The 17,968-nt window shown below is 25.4% G+C and overlaps 2 protein-coding genes across 2 annotated transcripts; both read right to left on the bottom strand.

Moving 5' to 3' along the window:
* Positions 1 to 1,478: 1,478 nt before the first annotated feature.
* Positions 1,479 to 11,733, bottom strand: LOC122506908 (polycomb protein Pcl). Its single transcript, XM_043619326.1, has 10 exons — positions 11,363 to 11,733; positions 10,033 to 10,167; positions 9,557 to 9,757; positions 6,374 to 6,556; positions 6,118 to 6,290; positions 5,795 to 5,990; positions 5,321 to 5,562; positions 4,974 to 5,156; positions 4,120 to 4,339; positions 1,479 to 2,800 (listed from the first exon to the last, which is right to left on the bottom strand). Exons 2-10 carry the CDS (start codon positions 10,162 to 10,164, stop codon positions 1,844 to 1,846), a joined length of 2,487 nt encoding a protein of 828 aa, XP_043475261.1. The 5' UTR covers positions 10,165 to 10,167; positions 11,363 to 11,733; the 3' UTR covers positions 1,479 to 1,843.
* Positions 11,734 to 14,045: 2,312 nt separating this feature from the next.
* Positions 14,046 to 15,698, bottom strand: LOC122506863 (leucine-rich repeat-containing protein 57). The gene is made up of 2 exons (XM_043619246.1): positions 15,390 to 15,698; positions 14,046 to 15,277 (listed from the first exon to the last, which is right to left on the bottom strand). Exon 2 carries the CDS (start codon positions 15,209 to 15,211, stop codon positions 14,495 to 14,497), a length of 717 nt encoding a protein of 238 aa, XP_043475181.1. The 5' UTR covers positions 15,212 to 15,277; positions 15,390 to 15,698; the 3' UTR covers positions 14,046 to 14,494.
* Between the last annotated feature and the right edge of the window lie 2,270 nt (positions 15,699 to 17,968).

Here is a 17,968-nt window from a genome sequence, read left to right as displayed (position 1 = left end):
CAACCGATTTTTATAATCAATGACATTATTGATTTTTCTTTTCATTTAAAATATATATTTACGTAAAAAAAAGTATAATATAAAATAAAATTATATTTATGACGAAAAATTTGTAAAAAAAATGTCTTGAAATCAAAATCCGTCGGCCAGCAACGAAATTAACGACATTGAATGTCAAGATTATTTTTTTGAAATCATTTTTTAACAGTTAATAAAAAATACGGGAGGGGCGGGGGGTTTCATTATTTCGGAGAAGAATAACAAATAGTTTATAGGGAGAGAATTAATTAAAAAAATAATTATAAAAAAAAAATGAAGACAAAAATCTCTATCTCTTCTCTACTATATATTTTATTTATATTAATAATCGTTGTATTCCGGTAATCTATTCGTAGTTTAAAGGTATTTAATTTAAAAATCTTTTAAAATTTAATGAATTTCTAAAATTCCTGTTATAACGCTTTAAATATTCAATTATTTTTTTAAATTTTAACTGAAATTTTTTTTAAATCAATTTCTACCCAAATTCAACTATACAAGAATTCAATTATTTAAATAGAATAATTTTTGTAAATTCATAGAATAATTTATTTTCAAAAATCCAATTATATTTATAGATAATTTTTAAAGATGATAAAATAAAATTCTTCAAAATATAAAATTTTACAAAATTTCCAATTTCAATTTTTTAAAATTATTTTCGGGAATTCAAGTATATCTTGAAAATATTTTAATTACTATTTTTCAAAAATGTCATTTTTTAAAAAAATTTCCAAATTAAATCTTTCAAATTTCAATCATTTTTGTAAAATAAATTTATACTAAAATACTTATTGTTTTTTACTTGCTTAAAATTTCTAAATACTTTCATGAAAAATTAAACTGCAAGTATTCTAAAATTCAATTTTTTTTCGAATTTTTGAATAAAATTATTCAAAACTTTTAATTTTTAAGGAAATTAACAAATTCATAATTTTTTATATTTCAATATTATGATACTTTTAAAATAATTAGAATTTTAAAGATTGTATTGTATCATAGAATAATTATTAATTATATTTAAAAATTGCAACTGTACCTCTTTATTGAGTTTTTGAAATTAGGATTAAATTTTCTTAATCCACTTATTTTATTATTTTAAGTATTTATAAATTAACTGTCAAATTAAAAATTCCAAAAAAAATTGAAATAAAACAACAATTAACTTCACGTGAGGACAGATTGTGTCGATTATTAAATTATAATAATTGAATTGTTTTGAAAAATTTTATCAGAATTTTCGAAAATAATTTAATTTTTTGAAGTATTTTATTATTTAAATGAAAATATTTTAATTCCTCCAAAGAATTTTTTATGAGAATAATTGAATTCTTGCGAAAAATTTTATTGTAATTTTTGAAAATAATAAACAAAAATATTTAATTATGTAAGACTTAATAAGTGAAGTCTTTAAATTTTGAATATGAAATTATTCATAAGTTGTTGTTTATATTTGAAAATATAAAATTTTTAAATTAGCTAAATAATAATAAATGGAATACCGAGTTTTGCTAGAATTTACTAGTAAGAGAATAAGAGATAAATAAGAAAAAAAAGAAAAATAAGAGGAAAATAAAAGAAAAATAGAATAAACACGAAAGACAACTAGATAACAAGAAAAGAGACAGCTTAATAAAAAATAAAAAAAAAAAACAGTGCGTGCGAAATTCTTTGATCCACGATGTACTGTCGAGTCTGTAATAGAAGAGGATCAGTCAATCGGCTTTGGATTCGATACCGAGATAAAAGAAACTGTTGTTATTTTCTTTTTGTTAAAATTTTAAAAGACATATCCCTTTATCCGTTAAGTGTTGGGTCCTTCCCATTCGATGAGAAATTGTGACTGTCCATTTGGCCCAATACGTTTAGCTTTAATGAAAAATTTCTCACCAGACGCTATTCGATTGGCAGCGCCAAAATAAATATTCACCGATGATTTAAGATCATCGATCGATATATCGGGGGCATTTTGTTTTACCGGTGAATATTTTGGCGATGTTGGTGAATTATTCACTAAATTTTTCTTCTGTATCTGTGGATCGGGTGGCGGTAATTTATCAATACTCTGCCGTTGTCTCAGTCTTCTTCCATTAAGCGCATAATCAACACAATTTCCAATTTGACTACTACTCGACGAGCCATTAAATGAACTTCGTAAATTTCGGACAAATTCATTTTTCACGTCACTATTGCGCGCCGGTATTATTGCCGCTGTTTTACTCGCTGTTTGTTGAAATTGTTGTTGCTGTTGTAATTGTAATTGTTGCTGTTGTTGTTGTTGTGGCGGTCGTCCACGTCGGTGCTGTCGTCTCCTTCTCACTTGACCGTTACGATCGATTATTATATCCTTCTCGGATAATTGACGTTTCGCCGGTCGCATTAGGGGCGGTTGTGATATCACCGGCGTTAGGGGCAGGGGCAGTGTGATCGGACATTGATTGAAGGTGAGGGAAATATTGGAATTACCTTGATTGATGTTGCACGGTGTGCCGAGTAATTCGCTGAGATTTCGAAAAGGATTATTTTTACCTTCAAAATCTTTGGGAGGTGGAATGAAGGAGTCGAGTGTGCCACGGGAACTTGTCTCGTCACCGCTCGTGTCTGCTGGCGTTGACGGCGGTAATTGATTCAATAATTCCACGGTATTTGGTACCAAAATCTCGGATATTCCAGAAGTTGTCGCAGGTGGTGTCGGCGGTCCCGAGATCGATGTTGGCGGTGTTGGCGGCAAATCCGATGCATCACAATTTCGCGATTTACTCTAAAGTTTCAAAATATGTATATAAATTTATAGGAAAACTAATTCATTTAAATATTTTTTTCGGCAATTTATTATTTTACTTTAAATTGCAGGCCTCGGATTGAATTTAAGACGCAAAAGAAATATCGAAAAAGTCTTTTATTTTATTTTTAGGATTGTGACAAAAATTTCCCTGACTTACGAAAAAGTTAACTTTTTCCCTTAATTCCGATAATAAATTCAATTCAAACTTCTTGTATAAAATTCTACTATTTTCAAATTTATTATTTTAATAAAATTCTTCCAAATATTCAATATCTTTTAATAAAATTGAACGAATTTTATTTAATTTACAGTTTTTCAATTAATTACATTCAAAAATTCAATTATCTTCAAAAAAATTTAATTCAAATTTTTCAAAAACTAATTTTTTCACAATTTCTAAATTCAATAATCTTGTTAAATACAGGGTTGCTACAAATATTTTATTTTATTTTTTCCTGACTTTTCCCTGATTTCCAGACTCGGAGTGATCGCCTTCTTCATGTTTTGTAATAATTTAAATTACCATAAAATTTTTCAAAAACAATTCAATTTCGGAGAAGAATTTTATTACTTTTGAAAATAATTTAATTCTTCCAACGAATTTTATTCAAGTTTATAAAAATAGCTGGATTTCTGTGAAGAATTTTATTATTTATATATAAATAATTAAATTCTTGCAATGAATTTTATTCAAATTTATAAAAATAATTGAATTTCGGTGAACAATTTTATTATTTATAACAATAATTGAATTCTTGAAAAGAAAAGTTAGTTTCTTAATCATTTTTTATTTAAATTAGTTGAATTTTTGAATATATTATAATATTTAGTTTAATTGAAAATTTTTTAAATAATCAAAATTTTGTAAAATTAAATTTTATAAAACAATTGGTTTTCACAATTATTTTTGGTGAATTTTCATTTTTTCTTTGAATAATTGAATTCTCTAGAAACTTTTTGAAAAACTTATTAAAAATAAAATTAAATCAGAGACGAATTATATTTTAAAAATTCTAGAAAATAATTGAAATAAAATGAAAATAATTTTTGAGAATTTACATTAGAAATTCTTATAACTTATTAAATTTCAAAAGGTTTTAAATTTGAAAATCTTAATTTCTTATGGAAAAATCAAACAAGTAAAATATTTTGTTACAATATGTGGTAGAAAAGTAGAAAGAGTCGTCGAAAAAAGTAGCATTTTTTGAAAATAATCGAAAAAAATTCGTATTATCCGAGGCCTTTTGTTCATATTTTCCCCAGGGTTAGGTATTAAAAATATTCTAAAGATTTACCTTAGCAATAGCGTTTTTAAGTAGTTTTCTTGCCTTTTTATACCTCGCCTCGCGTACACATTGCAATTTAATATTCGATTCGGAATTTTCCTTTTCTCTCTTCTTCTGTTTGCGGAGCATTCTTTCCCGAGAACTACTCAGAGCCATCAATCGTCTTCTTCTTTGTAAACTTAATTTTGGAAATGGAAACGATTTCTTCACGAAACCACCTCCGCTGTACCTGAATGCAAAAACAATTTCATTTAATAGAAAATTTATTTCTTGACTTTACTTCCTTTTACAACTAATTAATCTATTTCTTTGATTATTTACAAAATCAGTTACTAAATTCAAATATATAACTGATTTTGATGTTCAAGTTTTGAATTTAATTTTGAAGAATTAAGCATAAGATGAAAGATGAACTTCATAGGCAGAGGAAAAGATAAAAAATGAAATAGAAAAACCGCCACAGGGCTCGCACCTCGATCGAATATTAACATTTCTATCCATTGTCTCTCTTTGTAGATGACTTCTATTTTTTTTAAATCCACGCACTCACCTACAGAATTGAAGAATTGAAGAAACTTGATGTTTCAGTCTCGAACGTGTTTGATTTTAAATTTGTCGATGCGTTTTCATATTGAAAACGCGAGTTTGAATTTAATATTTCAAAAGAAAAAGAACGAAAATATTAATTTTTCTGCCATGTACTTGTATTAGAGAAATTTTTGAACTAAAATTTTGATTTTTTTGCAAATATTCGTTATAAGTTTTCTTTTTATTTGGTTATTTTCTTAATTTTCTTACGTTTCTATGTTTTTAAAATTCTATGTTTAGAAAATAGAACTTTTTATAAATTTGAAAATTCGCACCTTTCTCTCAAAGCCTCGGTCGATTGATTAGGTACATTTGTATCAGAACTTTGTCCTCTTTCGCTATTTTGGTAGATCGCGCCTCTCAGTACATCAGTTGGATTTACTGATACTTCGAGATTTTCCTTTTTTATATGCGTCAGTTCCAGGAGTGGTTTTGTACACTCTGTCATTAATACCGGTCTGTAAAATTAAATTGATATTTTTAAAAAACAATTTCAATCTTAGAATAAAATTATTGAATAACAAAGTAGAAGAAGAAGAATAAAATTTTGATTTTGAATTCCCAATTAAATTCTATTTTTTCTAAATTCCCTGATTCCCCTGATAAAAATAAAAATACATACCCAGTGTTCGGTGGAAGGTATTGCAGTCTTTTGTTGCCACCCCAGCAGCGACGTAGAACAGAGTCATCAATTACCCCAGTGTCAGGAAGATAGACAACTGGACAAGGAGGCGGTAATCTCACTCTCAGTCCCCAAATTGTTGTCCGCTTTTTTATTTCTCTACCACATTTAAACCTATTTCTATTGCTAATTAAAATCGCGAGAATCGAATCTCTACGTATCTGTTGGCTAACGTCTCGAATCTGAAAAACGTGAAAATAAATAAATTAAAATACCAATAAATAAAAATAACAGGCTTCACACTAGAAAATTTTTAAAAAAAGTAGCATCAATAGTGAAAAAGGTAGTAAAAAGTATTTATCCAAAAATTCAATTTGACCCCTAAAAACTTCATTTTAGCGATTTCATAAAAATTTGATTATTTTCCTCGCACTTTTCGCTGAATAAGAAAATTTTAATAATTAAAAAACTCACTCTAGGTGGCAGTTGTAAAGTATTCCAATTGTCGTTCGCATAGGGAACAATCACGGTGTCAAGATCGTAATATTTTTTTGCATTATAAACAGTCAGATTGTACAGCATCAGGTGCACCAAATCTACCCATTTTATTTCTAATCGTCGAACAAATTCCTTGCCATAATTGCACATTGAACAAACAAACACATAAAATCTGGAAGAAAAATTTGTTTATAATATTTTCTTTCTCTATTTAAAAATAATTAATAAAATTATTTTTCTCTATTTTGGAACATTTTCTTTGAGCAATAAACATTTTTCCGTATAATTGAAGAAATTACCTGTCACCACTGTAGAGAGGATAAGTTAAACAGCTAACGCATTTTTCATGAAACCATTGTTTACAACGAGCGCATTGTAACATTTGCGTGTACCACTCGCCATTTAATCCGCAATAACAATAAATTTGTTCTGCATTCACTCGATGATTTGAGTCCCAACTCAACATGTTCGGCTGGAAAACGAGGAAAATCAAATTACTTTTGGAAATATTTCTTATATAGGTTTTTTATTTTTTATTATTCTTCTTTTCCTTACGTCATAAGGTAACTTTGTCATGTCTTCTGGAGGCGGTGGCGGTTGATCTCGACCACTACAAACTTTTCTAATATTTGCCTTCACCATTGAATTCTTGGGCTCTCCATGTCTCGGTTGACTGTCGATGCATCTTTTGCACACCCAATGCGCCTCTGAAGGGGTTTCTTCTTTTATTACCTGGGGCTGAAAACGAGAATTTAAAATTGTAATTTTCAAAAAATTGGATTTTATTCAAATCTAATTCGTACTAATTGATACACTAATAATAGTTAATATTAATATTAGTCAATATTAAAAAAAACAATATTTTGGAAAATTAAACTTTCGTATCTAGTAAATCTGTTGATTACAGAAAATTAATAATAATTATATATTAATAACAACAATTTAATAAATTAAGAATTTAAACTTTGTCTCGAGAAGGGAAACCACTTTCAGGCTTCACACTCAAAAATTAATTTTAAAAAAGTATCAAAAAGTATCTTTGATAATGAAAAAAGTAGTAAAAAAATAGCTATCGAAAATTAATTTTAACGAATACAAAAAAGATTGTTTTAGTCGATTCACAAAAATTTGATTCAGTATTTCCCTTGTTTCCTGATTTCAAATCAAAAATATTTATTTTTATTCTAATCCTGCTGAGAGAACTTTGAATTCTAAATTTTTGAAAAAATCAATAATTTTCTAAACTTTTATCCTAAAAAATACAATTGTATATTTAAAAGTAAGTTTTACAAGTAAACAAATAAAAGTATTAAATAAAATTTAATTTAAATTGTCCACAGGAAATATTAAAATGAATTAATAATTTTTTAAAGTAAAAATTTAAATATTACTACAGTTTTATAACAATTAAAATTTTCAACGATTTCAATTTAATAATCTCTTGAAATTTAGTTATTTCCAAAAAATTTTACAACCTATAATGCTTTTAATATTCAATAATTAATATCTAAAATTTCAACTGAAATTCATTTTTAAATCAATTCTTATTGAGAAACTTTAACTGCAATTCAACAATTTAAACACAAAAATAAACAATATCAAAGAATCAAAGAATTGATCAATTTTTTAAAATAATTGAATTTATGCGAAGAATTGCATTAAAATTTTGGAAAATAATTAAATTCTTTCAAGAAGTTTTATTAAAAACGTATTAAAAATAAATATTATATTCTAATAAATAAATTGAATCAAAATTTTGTGTAATAATTGAATTCCTGAGAAAAATTTTATTATTTATAAAAATAATTGAATTCTTGCGAAGAATTTTATTTAATTCTTTTTGAATTCTCGTGAAAAATGTTATTATTTAGGAAAATAATTGATAACTTGTGAAGAATTTTATTAAAATTTTTAAAAGTACACGGAGAGAAAAAACAAGGCTTTTCCCTGTGACTTCAATTCATGCCTTTTTCAGGTAGGAGTTTCACCGGATTTCCCGATGAATTTCTTGCGTTTAGCGGTTAGGCCATGCCTTAGCCCCTATTGGCCTTAGCTCGTTGCAAGAATCTCACCGGGAAAACCCGTGAGCGTCCTGCATTTTAACTGTGATAATTTTCACGCGTTAAGGGCATTTGAACCTTGATGACGTCACACATGCTTTGCACAAAGTGTAACGTCATCAAGGTTCAAATGCCCTTAAATGCATATTTTTTCATGGGGAAAAGCCTTATTTTTTCTCTCCGTGTAGGTAATTGTATTTTTGCCGTAGAATTTTATAAAAAGTTTTTATTATATTTATTTTATTCGAAAAATTTTATTAACTATTTTAAATATTTCATTGATTTTAAACCAATTTTTCTTAGAAACTTCTACAATAATTCAATTATGTGAATAAAAAAATAAATAATTTATTAAATAATTGATTACTTCTTAAAATTTATTAAATTCCTGTTTTAAAGAATTTTATTATAAATTTTTTAAAATAATTTAATTTTTTCGAAGAATTTAACAAATTTTTTTAAGAATAGCCTTTTTTGAGAAATCTATTTAACATTTTATTGAAAACAATTGGAATTCTGCAAAAATTTGATTAATTCATGAAAATTAATGAATTCTTGTAACAAAATTTGTTTTTAATTTTTTGAAATAATTGAATTCTTATGAAAAAATTCATTATTTGTGAAAATAATTGAATTCTTGCGAAAAATGTTATTAAAAATTTTTGTAAATATTTAAATTCTTTCCAGCAATTAAATTACAATAATTTATATGAAAAATAGATGAATTATTAGAATTTATCAAAATTATTAAAAATAATTTCCTTCGGAGAGTTTTATAAAAATTTTATTAAAATAACTAATTCTTTTCAAAAAAAAATTGTATGACAATTTTATTATTTGCCAAGTTGATGTCCACAACGTTGATTAACGAAGAAAAATTGTTCACCTAATAAATTAATAAAAAATGACGCAGCCATATTGACACAAAAATATTTAGAAAAAAAAGATTAATGTTTATATTTTGATAATTATTTTGCAATTAAATATTAAATTAAAAATAATACTTGAATGCATTTTTAAATTAATTTTTTTCGTTGATAAACGTTGTGGACTTCAGTTTCGTTATTACAGTCAACTCTCGATAAGACAAAGCGCGATAACTCAAATTTTTCGGTAAGTCAAAGTAATTCTTGGGTCCCGTTCATTCCTTATAAGCATTATTAACATTTAATAACTCAAACTTTTCGATAACTCAAAGTTTTTTCGGTCTCCCTTCGAGTTTGTCTTATCGAGAGTTGACTGTATTTATAAAAATAATTAAATTTTTGCGAAGAATTTTATTAAAATTTTTTTCTAAAATCGTTGAATTCTTTTGTAAAATTCTATGAAAATATTAGTTACTGAAAATATTTAAATTTCAGTCAAGAATTTAATTATTTGTGAAAATAATTGAATTTCTGCCGAAAAATATATTCTGAAAATTTTTGAAAATAATTGAAACGTTTCAAAAAAATTTTAAGATAATTTACAATAATTTGTTTATTTTAATTGATAGCGGTTTTAAATTAACGCAAATTCTCATAAAAAAAGAAAAAAGGAGCTTTTAGTGGCATAAATTAAAATGAGAGCGTAAAAAAAGTATCCAAATAGTAGCAAATCGTTAAAAAAAGTAGGTTTTGGATGCGAGTGCGAAGCCTGAATTTTTTTATTATAGAAAATTAATATAATTTTTGAATACCTGGTGACAAAGTTGATGATATCCGCGACCGCATTTGTCGCAAACAATGATATCATTGTCAGTCTTGGGTTGAGATTTCTTACAAAGAACACACATTACATCGGCCTCTGGTGTTGCTACCTTCGTCAGCTCTTTGACTGACGACCAGGACGATGTATTGTCCAGGAATTTGACGAGACACTTTTCTCTCGCCAAATCCACCTGTAAAATATTAATTTCATCATCCTTTCCTTTATCAATTATCATTCAATTTTCATTTACTAATTAAATTCGTTTACTAAGTAAATTGTTTTGAATTTGCTTTTTTCATTTACTAATTAAATTGTTTTTAATTTGCTTTTAAATTTGAAAATTGGTTTGTAAAATAAAAAATTGTTTTCAAAACAAAAAATAAAGTTAGTGAGATAATAAAAAGCATAGAAAGGAAAATTTTTCGTATATTTTTGAAAAAGAAAATGAAAAATATCGAAACAAACCTCGACAACTGTTCCCAAATAAAATTTCCCATCTTTGAGTTGTAGAAAAACATCTTCTCCATGAGAGAATCCTAGTCTCTGCTCCTTTGTCGTACTGTCCGGAGCTGCCGGACATTCTTCGGGTTCTGACATTTTCTGAAAAGGAAATTATGTATTTCTTAAAATTTTCGAACAATTTTTTTCTATCAAAATTCTTCCTTCTAAATTTTATTTTGAGGAGAAAATTTCGAATATAACATTTTTCCACGACCTTTAATTTCTATTTGGCATTTCAACAATTTTTCCCCATCGCTTTCTCGGTGGTTTTGTTCGAGAAATCAGTCACCGATTTTCTCCTTGTATAGAAATTGGAAAGCGTTAGTTTCATCGCAATTTTAGAGTAAATCGTAAATTTTGACAAAATTGATATTTCCAATATGTTAAAAAAATTATCGTTCTACTAATAGTTATTTTGGTAAAAAATATCTAGAGACTAAAGTAAATAACTGATTGATAATTGTAATTTAGTAATTGCTTAAAAAATTAACTTGAATTTTATTACTTTGGGAATTTGGAAATTTTATTTAAAACGAATAATAATTTTGCTAATGAGATATATTAAGTATTATAAACAAAATTCCAAGAGTCCAACTAAAGAACGATAAGATTTTTATAAAGGACATGAGAAATAATCACATAATTAATCACCAAGAATTTTTATCCGGAGGTGAACTTGAAAAGTGTCAAATAAAATTACAACACACATTCGTTATGGAACCAACAAGTTTCAGAGCAAAATGATAAAAAAAAGACTGTACGCATATTTTTCGACTAAATTCCACAAAATCAATTATTTTTCCTATAGAAATTACCACGTCAAAGAGATATAAAAAACAACTTTAAAAACAATTTAAATACACTTTATTCTTAAAAGAAACAAATTTAATAACAAAAAAACCTTAATGGCTGGAGAAAGAAAAATGCTCCGCGAGGAAGCTGAGACCATATGATCGCAAACACCATTAAAAAAGCACTTGTCCCCCGGAGAAAAGATTTCTCCTAATGAAAAATAATTGAATATTTTTCTTCAAAAAATAGAAAGATAAGCGTGAATTTTCATTTCGGGGCAACGAACCCATAGTGTATAAAAACCCACAACCCACCCCCCTCATTTCAATCAATCACATAGGCGGATCACGAGTGGTTCAACCCTTGCTTACTGTCTTCAGAAGTTACCGGGTTTTTTTTTCCTCTTTGCCTTGAAGACGATTTTGGAGTGTCAAAAAATTGTTTGGAAAAATCACTGGTAGTTTAACGTGAAAATTGTCGAGAATTTAATTTAATTTCATACCTTAGTTTATTTGGCTCTCTGGATACATTCGGAATTTAGTTGCTACTCATTTTACAACTCCGGTCAGCCATTTATTACTTATGGGGGCCCCGCCACCTTCCACACACTGAATACACAATCCCGCGCGACTTAATTTTTTTTTACGTTTCGACGGTGTTTAATCGCGAGACAATTAATGTAAATGAGATTGGGACTTGTTTATAATTTCCTCAAAATATGCAAAAACTCAAAAAATGAGGTAAGTGCCGATAATTCGGCGCACTTTCATCCTGTACTCGGGAAATTCGAATCAGCACCGTCCGCCATTTTCGAGGAAACACTTGCACCCAAGCACCACTGGGTTCAAGCGAACACTGTTCGTCACTGAGTTCGGAAAGGCATGAGCGTGTATATGTCTCACTGGGCCACGTTCCTTATTAGTGGTGGGAAAATTGGGGAAATTATTCGTTTTCACTCGTTTTATATTGCGAAAATTGCCGGTATAAACATTTTCATTTTTTATCGCTTATATCCCTTATATCCTAACCTCAAAATTTATTAAGTTACCGTTTATTTTTCATAATTTTCTAATTTTTTTCGATTGAAATCTTGAAATTTAAATGCCGCACTCTAAACTATAATTTATTCTTAACCTCAAAATTATTTCGATTGTTAAAAGTTAAATATAAAACTTTGTAGTTTGTATTCCTTTTAAAACTTTCGTATCGTGAAAAATACGAAAATAAAATTGAATCCCAGGGGCCTTTAGAATACCAATTACGTCCTTGATGGGCACCTCAAAAATTTTTTGGAAAAATTTCAGGTAGTTCATTTGATATAAACAAACCAAAGTTTTTCTTTATTTCTGCTATTTAGGAACTGACTTTTGACAACAATGTAAAAAAATACAAAGTTTGCTTTAAACAATTTGTGAAAAAAAGGACTCGTACTGTCACTTTTGCTTTGTTTACTTTTCAAAGAGCCTTCAAACTCCCCTTCGAAGCCATAAATTATTTTGGTGACCAGGGTCTGAACTTGACTTTACTCATTTGTGATTTATAACTTAATTGTTCGCACATTCATACCTACTGGGCATTTAAACTTTAAACCCTTTTTAAAGTGAAAGTAAAATTTATGATTGATTTTTATCTACCGGTTAAAAGTTAATGCCTCCTCCAAAAACCCTCTGTACTCGGATTTCCTTTTTTCGTATTTGGAAAGGTACTTTTTTTTAAATATGTTTTCAAAAGTGACTTTTACTTTTTTAAAAGTGAATTTTTTTTCTCCTTAAAAAAATAACACTACCAGGGTTGACACAGGTCAGGGAAATTAGGGAAAAGTCAGGAATTTTTATTACAAAGTACTGGAAAAAATTGAATTTTGGAGAATTTACAAATATTATTTGCAGAAATTCAATTATTTTCAAAAGTAATAAAATTCTTCACATAAATTCAATTATTTTCAAAAATTTTAATAAAATTCTTGGCAAAATTTCAATTATTTTCAAAAATTTTCCTCAATTCAATAATTTTTCAATATCTACTATTTTAATAAAATTTTTCAAAAGAATTCAATTATTTAAAAAAATTGAATAAAATTCATTAAAAGAATTCAATTATTTGCATAAATAATAAATTTTTTTACAGAAATTCAATTATTTTCATAAATAATAAAATTTTTCACAGATTTTCAATTATTTTTAATACAATTTTAATCGAATTATTATTCTTGAAAGTTTTATTAAAATTCGTCGAAAATATTCAATTATTTAAGTTGATAAAATTTTTTATGAGAATTGAATTTGAAAAACATTCATTTATTCAATAAATTATTTATTTTTGTATTTAAATATGTAATTGAATTCTCGTAGAGTTTTCTAATAAAAATTTATTTAAAAATGAATTTCAGTTAATTTTAAATAATTGAAAATTTAAAAAGTATTAAATTAATAGAATAGATAATTAAATTTTGAAAAACATCCATTTATTCAATAAATTATTTATTTTTGTATTTAAATAATTGAATTAAAATTGTATTGGAAATAATTGAAATATTGTGAAGAATTTTATTAATTAGAAGAATAATAATTCAATTCTTGAAACGAATTTTTATTACATTTTCTTTTTAATAATTGAAATCCTATATGAAGAATTTTATTATTTATGAAAATAATTGGATTTTTGCAACGAATTTTATTAATTTTTTTTTAAATAATTGAAATCTTGTAAAGAATTATATTATTTATGAAAATAATTGAATTTTTTCGAGAATGTTTTGTAAATAATTGAATTTCTTGTTAAGAATTTTATTAAAGTTTTTGAAAACAATAAAAATAGTAATTAATTAGTAAATTAGTCAATAATTGAATTTTTAAGAAGAGTTTCATTAAAATTAATAATTGAAATTTTGCAAAGAATTTCAATATTTATGAAAATAATTGAATTATTTCAAGGAATTTAATTAATATTTTAAAAATAATTTAAATTTTCGAGAAATTTTGTGAAGAATTTCAATATTTATGAAAATTGAATTATTGCGAGGAATTTAATTAATATTTTGAAAATAATTGAATTTTTTCGAGAAATTTTATTAAAATTATAATGAAAGTCAAAATTTTATCTGGAAATCAGGGAAGAACAAAATTAATTTTTTGTGTCAACTCTGACTACATTTGATGGAAAAACAACAAAAATTAATAAATTAATTTTTGTATAAGAAAAAATAAATATATTTTGTTGCTGACATTGAGAAATACATTATTTTTTACATAACTTTATACATTGCGATAATTATTCACATTTTGCATTTTCTAATAAATAATCATTAAAATCAGTTCAATATGAACTTTATAATTAAAACTCGTCTAGGAATATAATATTACAATTATTTTCTATAAAACCAGCAATAGAATAAAAAAACATCTAGAGTTCGTGAGGATAGTAATAAATTGATAGAAATTTATATAAAGATAGAAATATCCAAAAAGATAAAAAGTTTACAATACTTTTGTGTAATTTCTGCAGTTATTATTATATTATTTATGCAGTTATTATTATAGTATTTATTTATTAACAAATAAATAGGTATGTTATGCGTTTATACAAATTTTGTTCTAAAAATTAGTATAAATTTGAAAAATATATTTTTCTGAATTTAGAACATTTTCTTTTTCACAGCAGTATAACGTTCCATGTACATATCATAACCATCAAGGTCAGCAAATTGTTTCATTTCAAAAAGATTTCCGTCCAGGGCCAAAACAGAAATTTTCGAATCTTTTAAAATTGTCGCTGGAATTGAATTTATTTGCAGGCAATTCTCCTCGAGTCTCAATGTTTTTAATCTTTTACAATTTGCCAATTTACTTGAAATAATTGAAATATGATTTTGATTTAAATTAAGTTCAGTCACATGTAGACTTGAAACTGCGTCAGGAACGTGTGTTAATTTGTTTTTCGATACATCCAAAACATCTAAATGCTTTAATCCACAAAACATTAGGGGAAATTCAGTTAAACTATTGTCGGATAAATTCACTTGTTTTAAATTCATTAATTTCGATAGTGATGATGGTAATGATTTTAATTGATTTGAACTTGCATTTAAACTCTCGAGTTTTAATAAAGCACCCATTTCCTCGGGTAAATCCAATAATTTATTATGACTGATATTTAAATGTTTGAGTAAAGTGAAACCCTTTATTTCCAATGGAAGATGTAGAAATTTATTTTCCGAAACATCCAATGTACGTAGCAATGGTGTTAAATCTTGTAAATTTTGTGGAAATTCATCTAATTTTCTTTTTGAAAGCGTTAAAGTTCCTGTTTTCTTTGCTGTCTCGTAATGTTGTTTCAATCCAGAATTTCCCATGATTATAAATTCTTTAAAGAATTTATTTCCTTTAGTTTAAAAATTTCTAAAACAAGAAATTCTAACCTAAAAAAAATTTTAATTTAATTATTATTATTATATACAATTAGTAGCATTTCTTAATTATTTTATAATTAAATTAATAATAATTGGTAATTAATTTAATTAGTTTCCTTACAATTTTTTGTTTTCGTTGTCTTCAAAAGATCAAAATTTGAAAAACAATTTTTCATTGTTTACACCGACTGTACCACGTGTACATTTTTTCTTCAGACTGTACAATCGCAATGCACTTTTCCAACTTAGATTTTATTAATTTCTTTGTTTTCCTTCACGTAATTAATACACTATCTATTTCGTCAAGAAATATAATTTCGAAATTTCTTGTTTTTTCAAGAAACGGGAATTTTTTGGAACGTAAACTTTGTAAAAAGAAAACTTATAAATGACAGACGTGTTGATTGTCAAAAACTATTGACTATTTACAATATTAACGTAAAGTCGGTAAAATACGTTCTTTACGCAACGAACGTAAGGAGCGGTATTGATTTGATAAATATTTCTATTGGTTGATTCCTTTAAATTTTGAATTTTCCCGCCTTGGGAACTTCCCCCACTCCTTCAATATTCTTTGGCAATATGGCGTACGCGTACGCAACACGTTCACGTTAAATGTGACGTTATTACTTACTCACCTATGGTTTGTGTGTTTAAATTCAAGTTTTTGTGTCTCAGATAAAAGTAAATTTATTAATTAACTTGCAAACAACATTAGTTTTTCTGAAAATATGAAAAATCGAGTGAAATTGGAACTGAATATCCGACTCTGTCACTGTTGGTGGAAATAACCCACTAAAATAATTTTCAACAAAGGTATGTTTGTTTTTTGTTCTCGAAGAGGGGTTTTTCTCCAAAGATTGACTATTTATTTCAATAAGTACAATAATTTAATAATAATAAGTTATGCAAATGCGACACTCTCCCATGAAAGGTACACTGTAAAAAAAAATTTCTGTAGATTTACAGTTTTGTTTAGAATTTTATAAAAACTTGTAAAATAACTTCTTTAAAAGTAGTGAATTTAAAATCCCTTCTGTAAAATTAATACTTTTAATGTGTCAATTTTACAATTTTCTGTAAATTTACTACTCTGAATGTAGGTAATAAAAAGACAAAAATATTACCTACATTCAGAGTAGTAAATTTACAGAAAATTGTAAAATTGACACATTAAAAGTATTAATTTTACAGAAGGGATTTTAAATTCACTACTTTTAAAGAAGTTATTTTACAAGTTTTTATAAAATTCTAAACAAAACTGTAAATCTACAGAAATTTTTTTTTACAGTGTATACCTAAAAAGCAAACAATTTGAGGTTATGTTTATAAATTTTGGAGTAAAAACATATATAGAAATAGAAGCAATTACGATTACAAATTATTGATGTTCAAGTCTTTGTTACATCCAAACTATTCAAGAAAAACTGGTTTCAAGTTTATATAATTAAAAAGGAACTTTAAATTAAGATAAATCTAACACAAATATAACCTGTAAATAGCAAAATTTCTGCTGACATTTTCTTTCTTTCTTTTTTTCTTTTGAGAAATTACAAACTAGCCAAATTAGTGACAAATTGACTAACTTTTAGGAAACAAAAGTGGAAAACTCGTTTTAGATGATTCAGAAAAATCCCAAAAATTTAATTCTGCTTTTTTTTCTAATTTTCATCAAAAATATTTACATTTTTTTTACATAATAACTTAAATTTTTAATTTTTACGAATTTTAATTTTAAATTTACAAAAATTCAATTAGGTACTTATTTAAAAATAATTTTTAAATGTAGAAAATAATTTTTTTTAAATGTACAATTTATTTCAATTAAATTTGCCAATATTTCTAAATAATTGAAAATATAATTTATTCTTTTAAGAAAAAAATTAGTTTTCATATTTAAAAAAAATAAATTATTGAATATTGTTACAGTTTTACAACATTAAAATTAAAATTTTCAAAGATTACAATTTAAAACCTTTTCAAAATTCAATTATTTTTAAAAATTCATGCTATAATGCTTTTAATTTTTAATTATCTAAAATTTTAACTGAAATTCATTTTTAAATCAATTTTTATTAGAAAATTCAACGAAAATTCATTTATTTAAATATAAAAAATAATAAGAATAATTGAATATTTCTCAAAATTAAATTCATATAAAGAATTTTATCAAAATTTCTTAAAACAATTGAATTCTTTCGAAGAATTTTAATAACATTTTTAAAAAATAATTGCATTTTTCGAGGAATTTTTTTAAAATTGTATAAAAAATAATTGAAATTCTGTCAAACGTATTATTTTTTATAAAAATAATATAAGTCTTGCAAAGAATAAATTTTTTTAAATAATTGATTTTGTTTAGAAAAATTCAATGAAAATTGTATTTTAAATAATTGAATTCCTGTAAAAATTTTATTACATATGAAAATAATTAAATTTCTGCGAAGAAGTTTAAATTATATTGAAAATATTTGATATTATCTAAAGTATTTTATTATTTATGAAATTAATTGAATTTTATGCGAAGAATTTTATTATTTACTTGAATTATTGAATTCTTATAAATTTTTTTCGACGAATTTAATTAAAATTTTTTTGAAAATAATTCAATTTATATATATAAAATTTTAATAAAATTTTTAAAAATTATTGAATTTCTGCGAAGAGTTGCATTAACATTATCAAATAATAATTGAATTC

Source organism: Leptopilina heterotoma, unplaced genomic scaffold (assembly GCF_015476425.1).
Source record: "Leptopilina heterotoma isolate Lh14 unplaced genomic scaffold, ASM1547642v1 Lhet_44, whole genome shotgun sequence".
NCBI lineage: Eukaryota > Metazoa > Arthropoda > Insecta > Hymenoptera > Figitidae > Leptopilina > Leptopilina heterotoma.
Note: the sequence above shows the minus strand (reverse complement) of the source record. Positions and strands in the feature narration are given on the sequence as shown.

Bases quoted from the DNA above. Each gene is read 5' to 3' on its own strand.
- LOC122506863 (XM_043619246.1), bottom strand. From the start codon at position 15,211: ATGGGAAATTCTGGATTGAAACAACATTACGAGACAGCAAAGAAAACA.
- LOC122506908 (XM_043619326.1), bottom strand. From the start codon at position 10,164: ATGTCAGAACCCGAAGAATGTCCGGCAGCTCCGGACAGTACGACAAAG. The intron at 6,557-9,556 runs GTATTCAAAAAT...TCTCGTTTTCAG, and splicing joins ATCATCAACTTTGTCACCAG to CCCCAGGTAATAAAAGAAGA. The intron at 6,291-6,373 runs GTAAGGAAAAGA...CTCGTTTTCCAG, and splicing joins TGACAAAGTTACCTTATGAC to CCGAACATGTTGAGTTGGGA.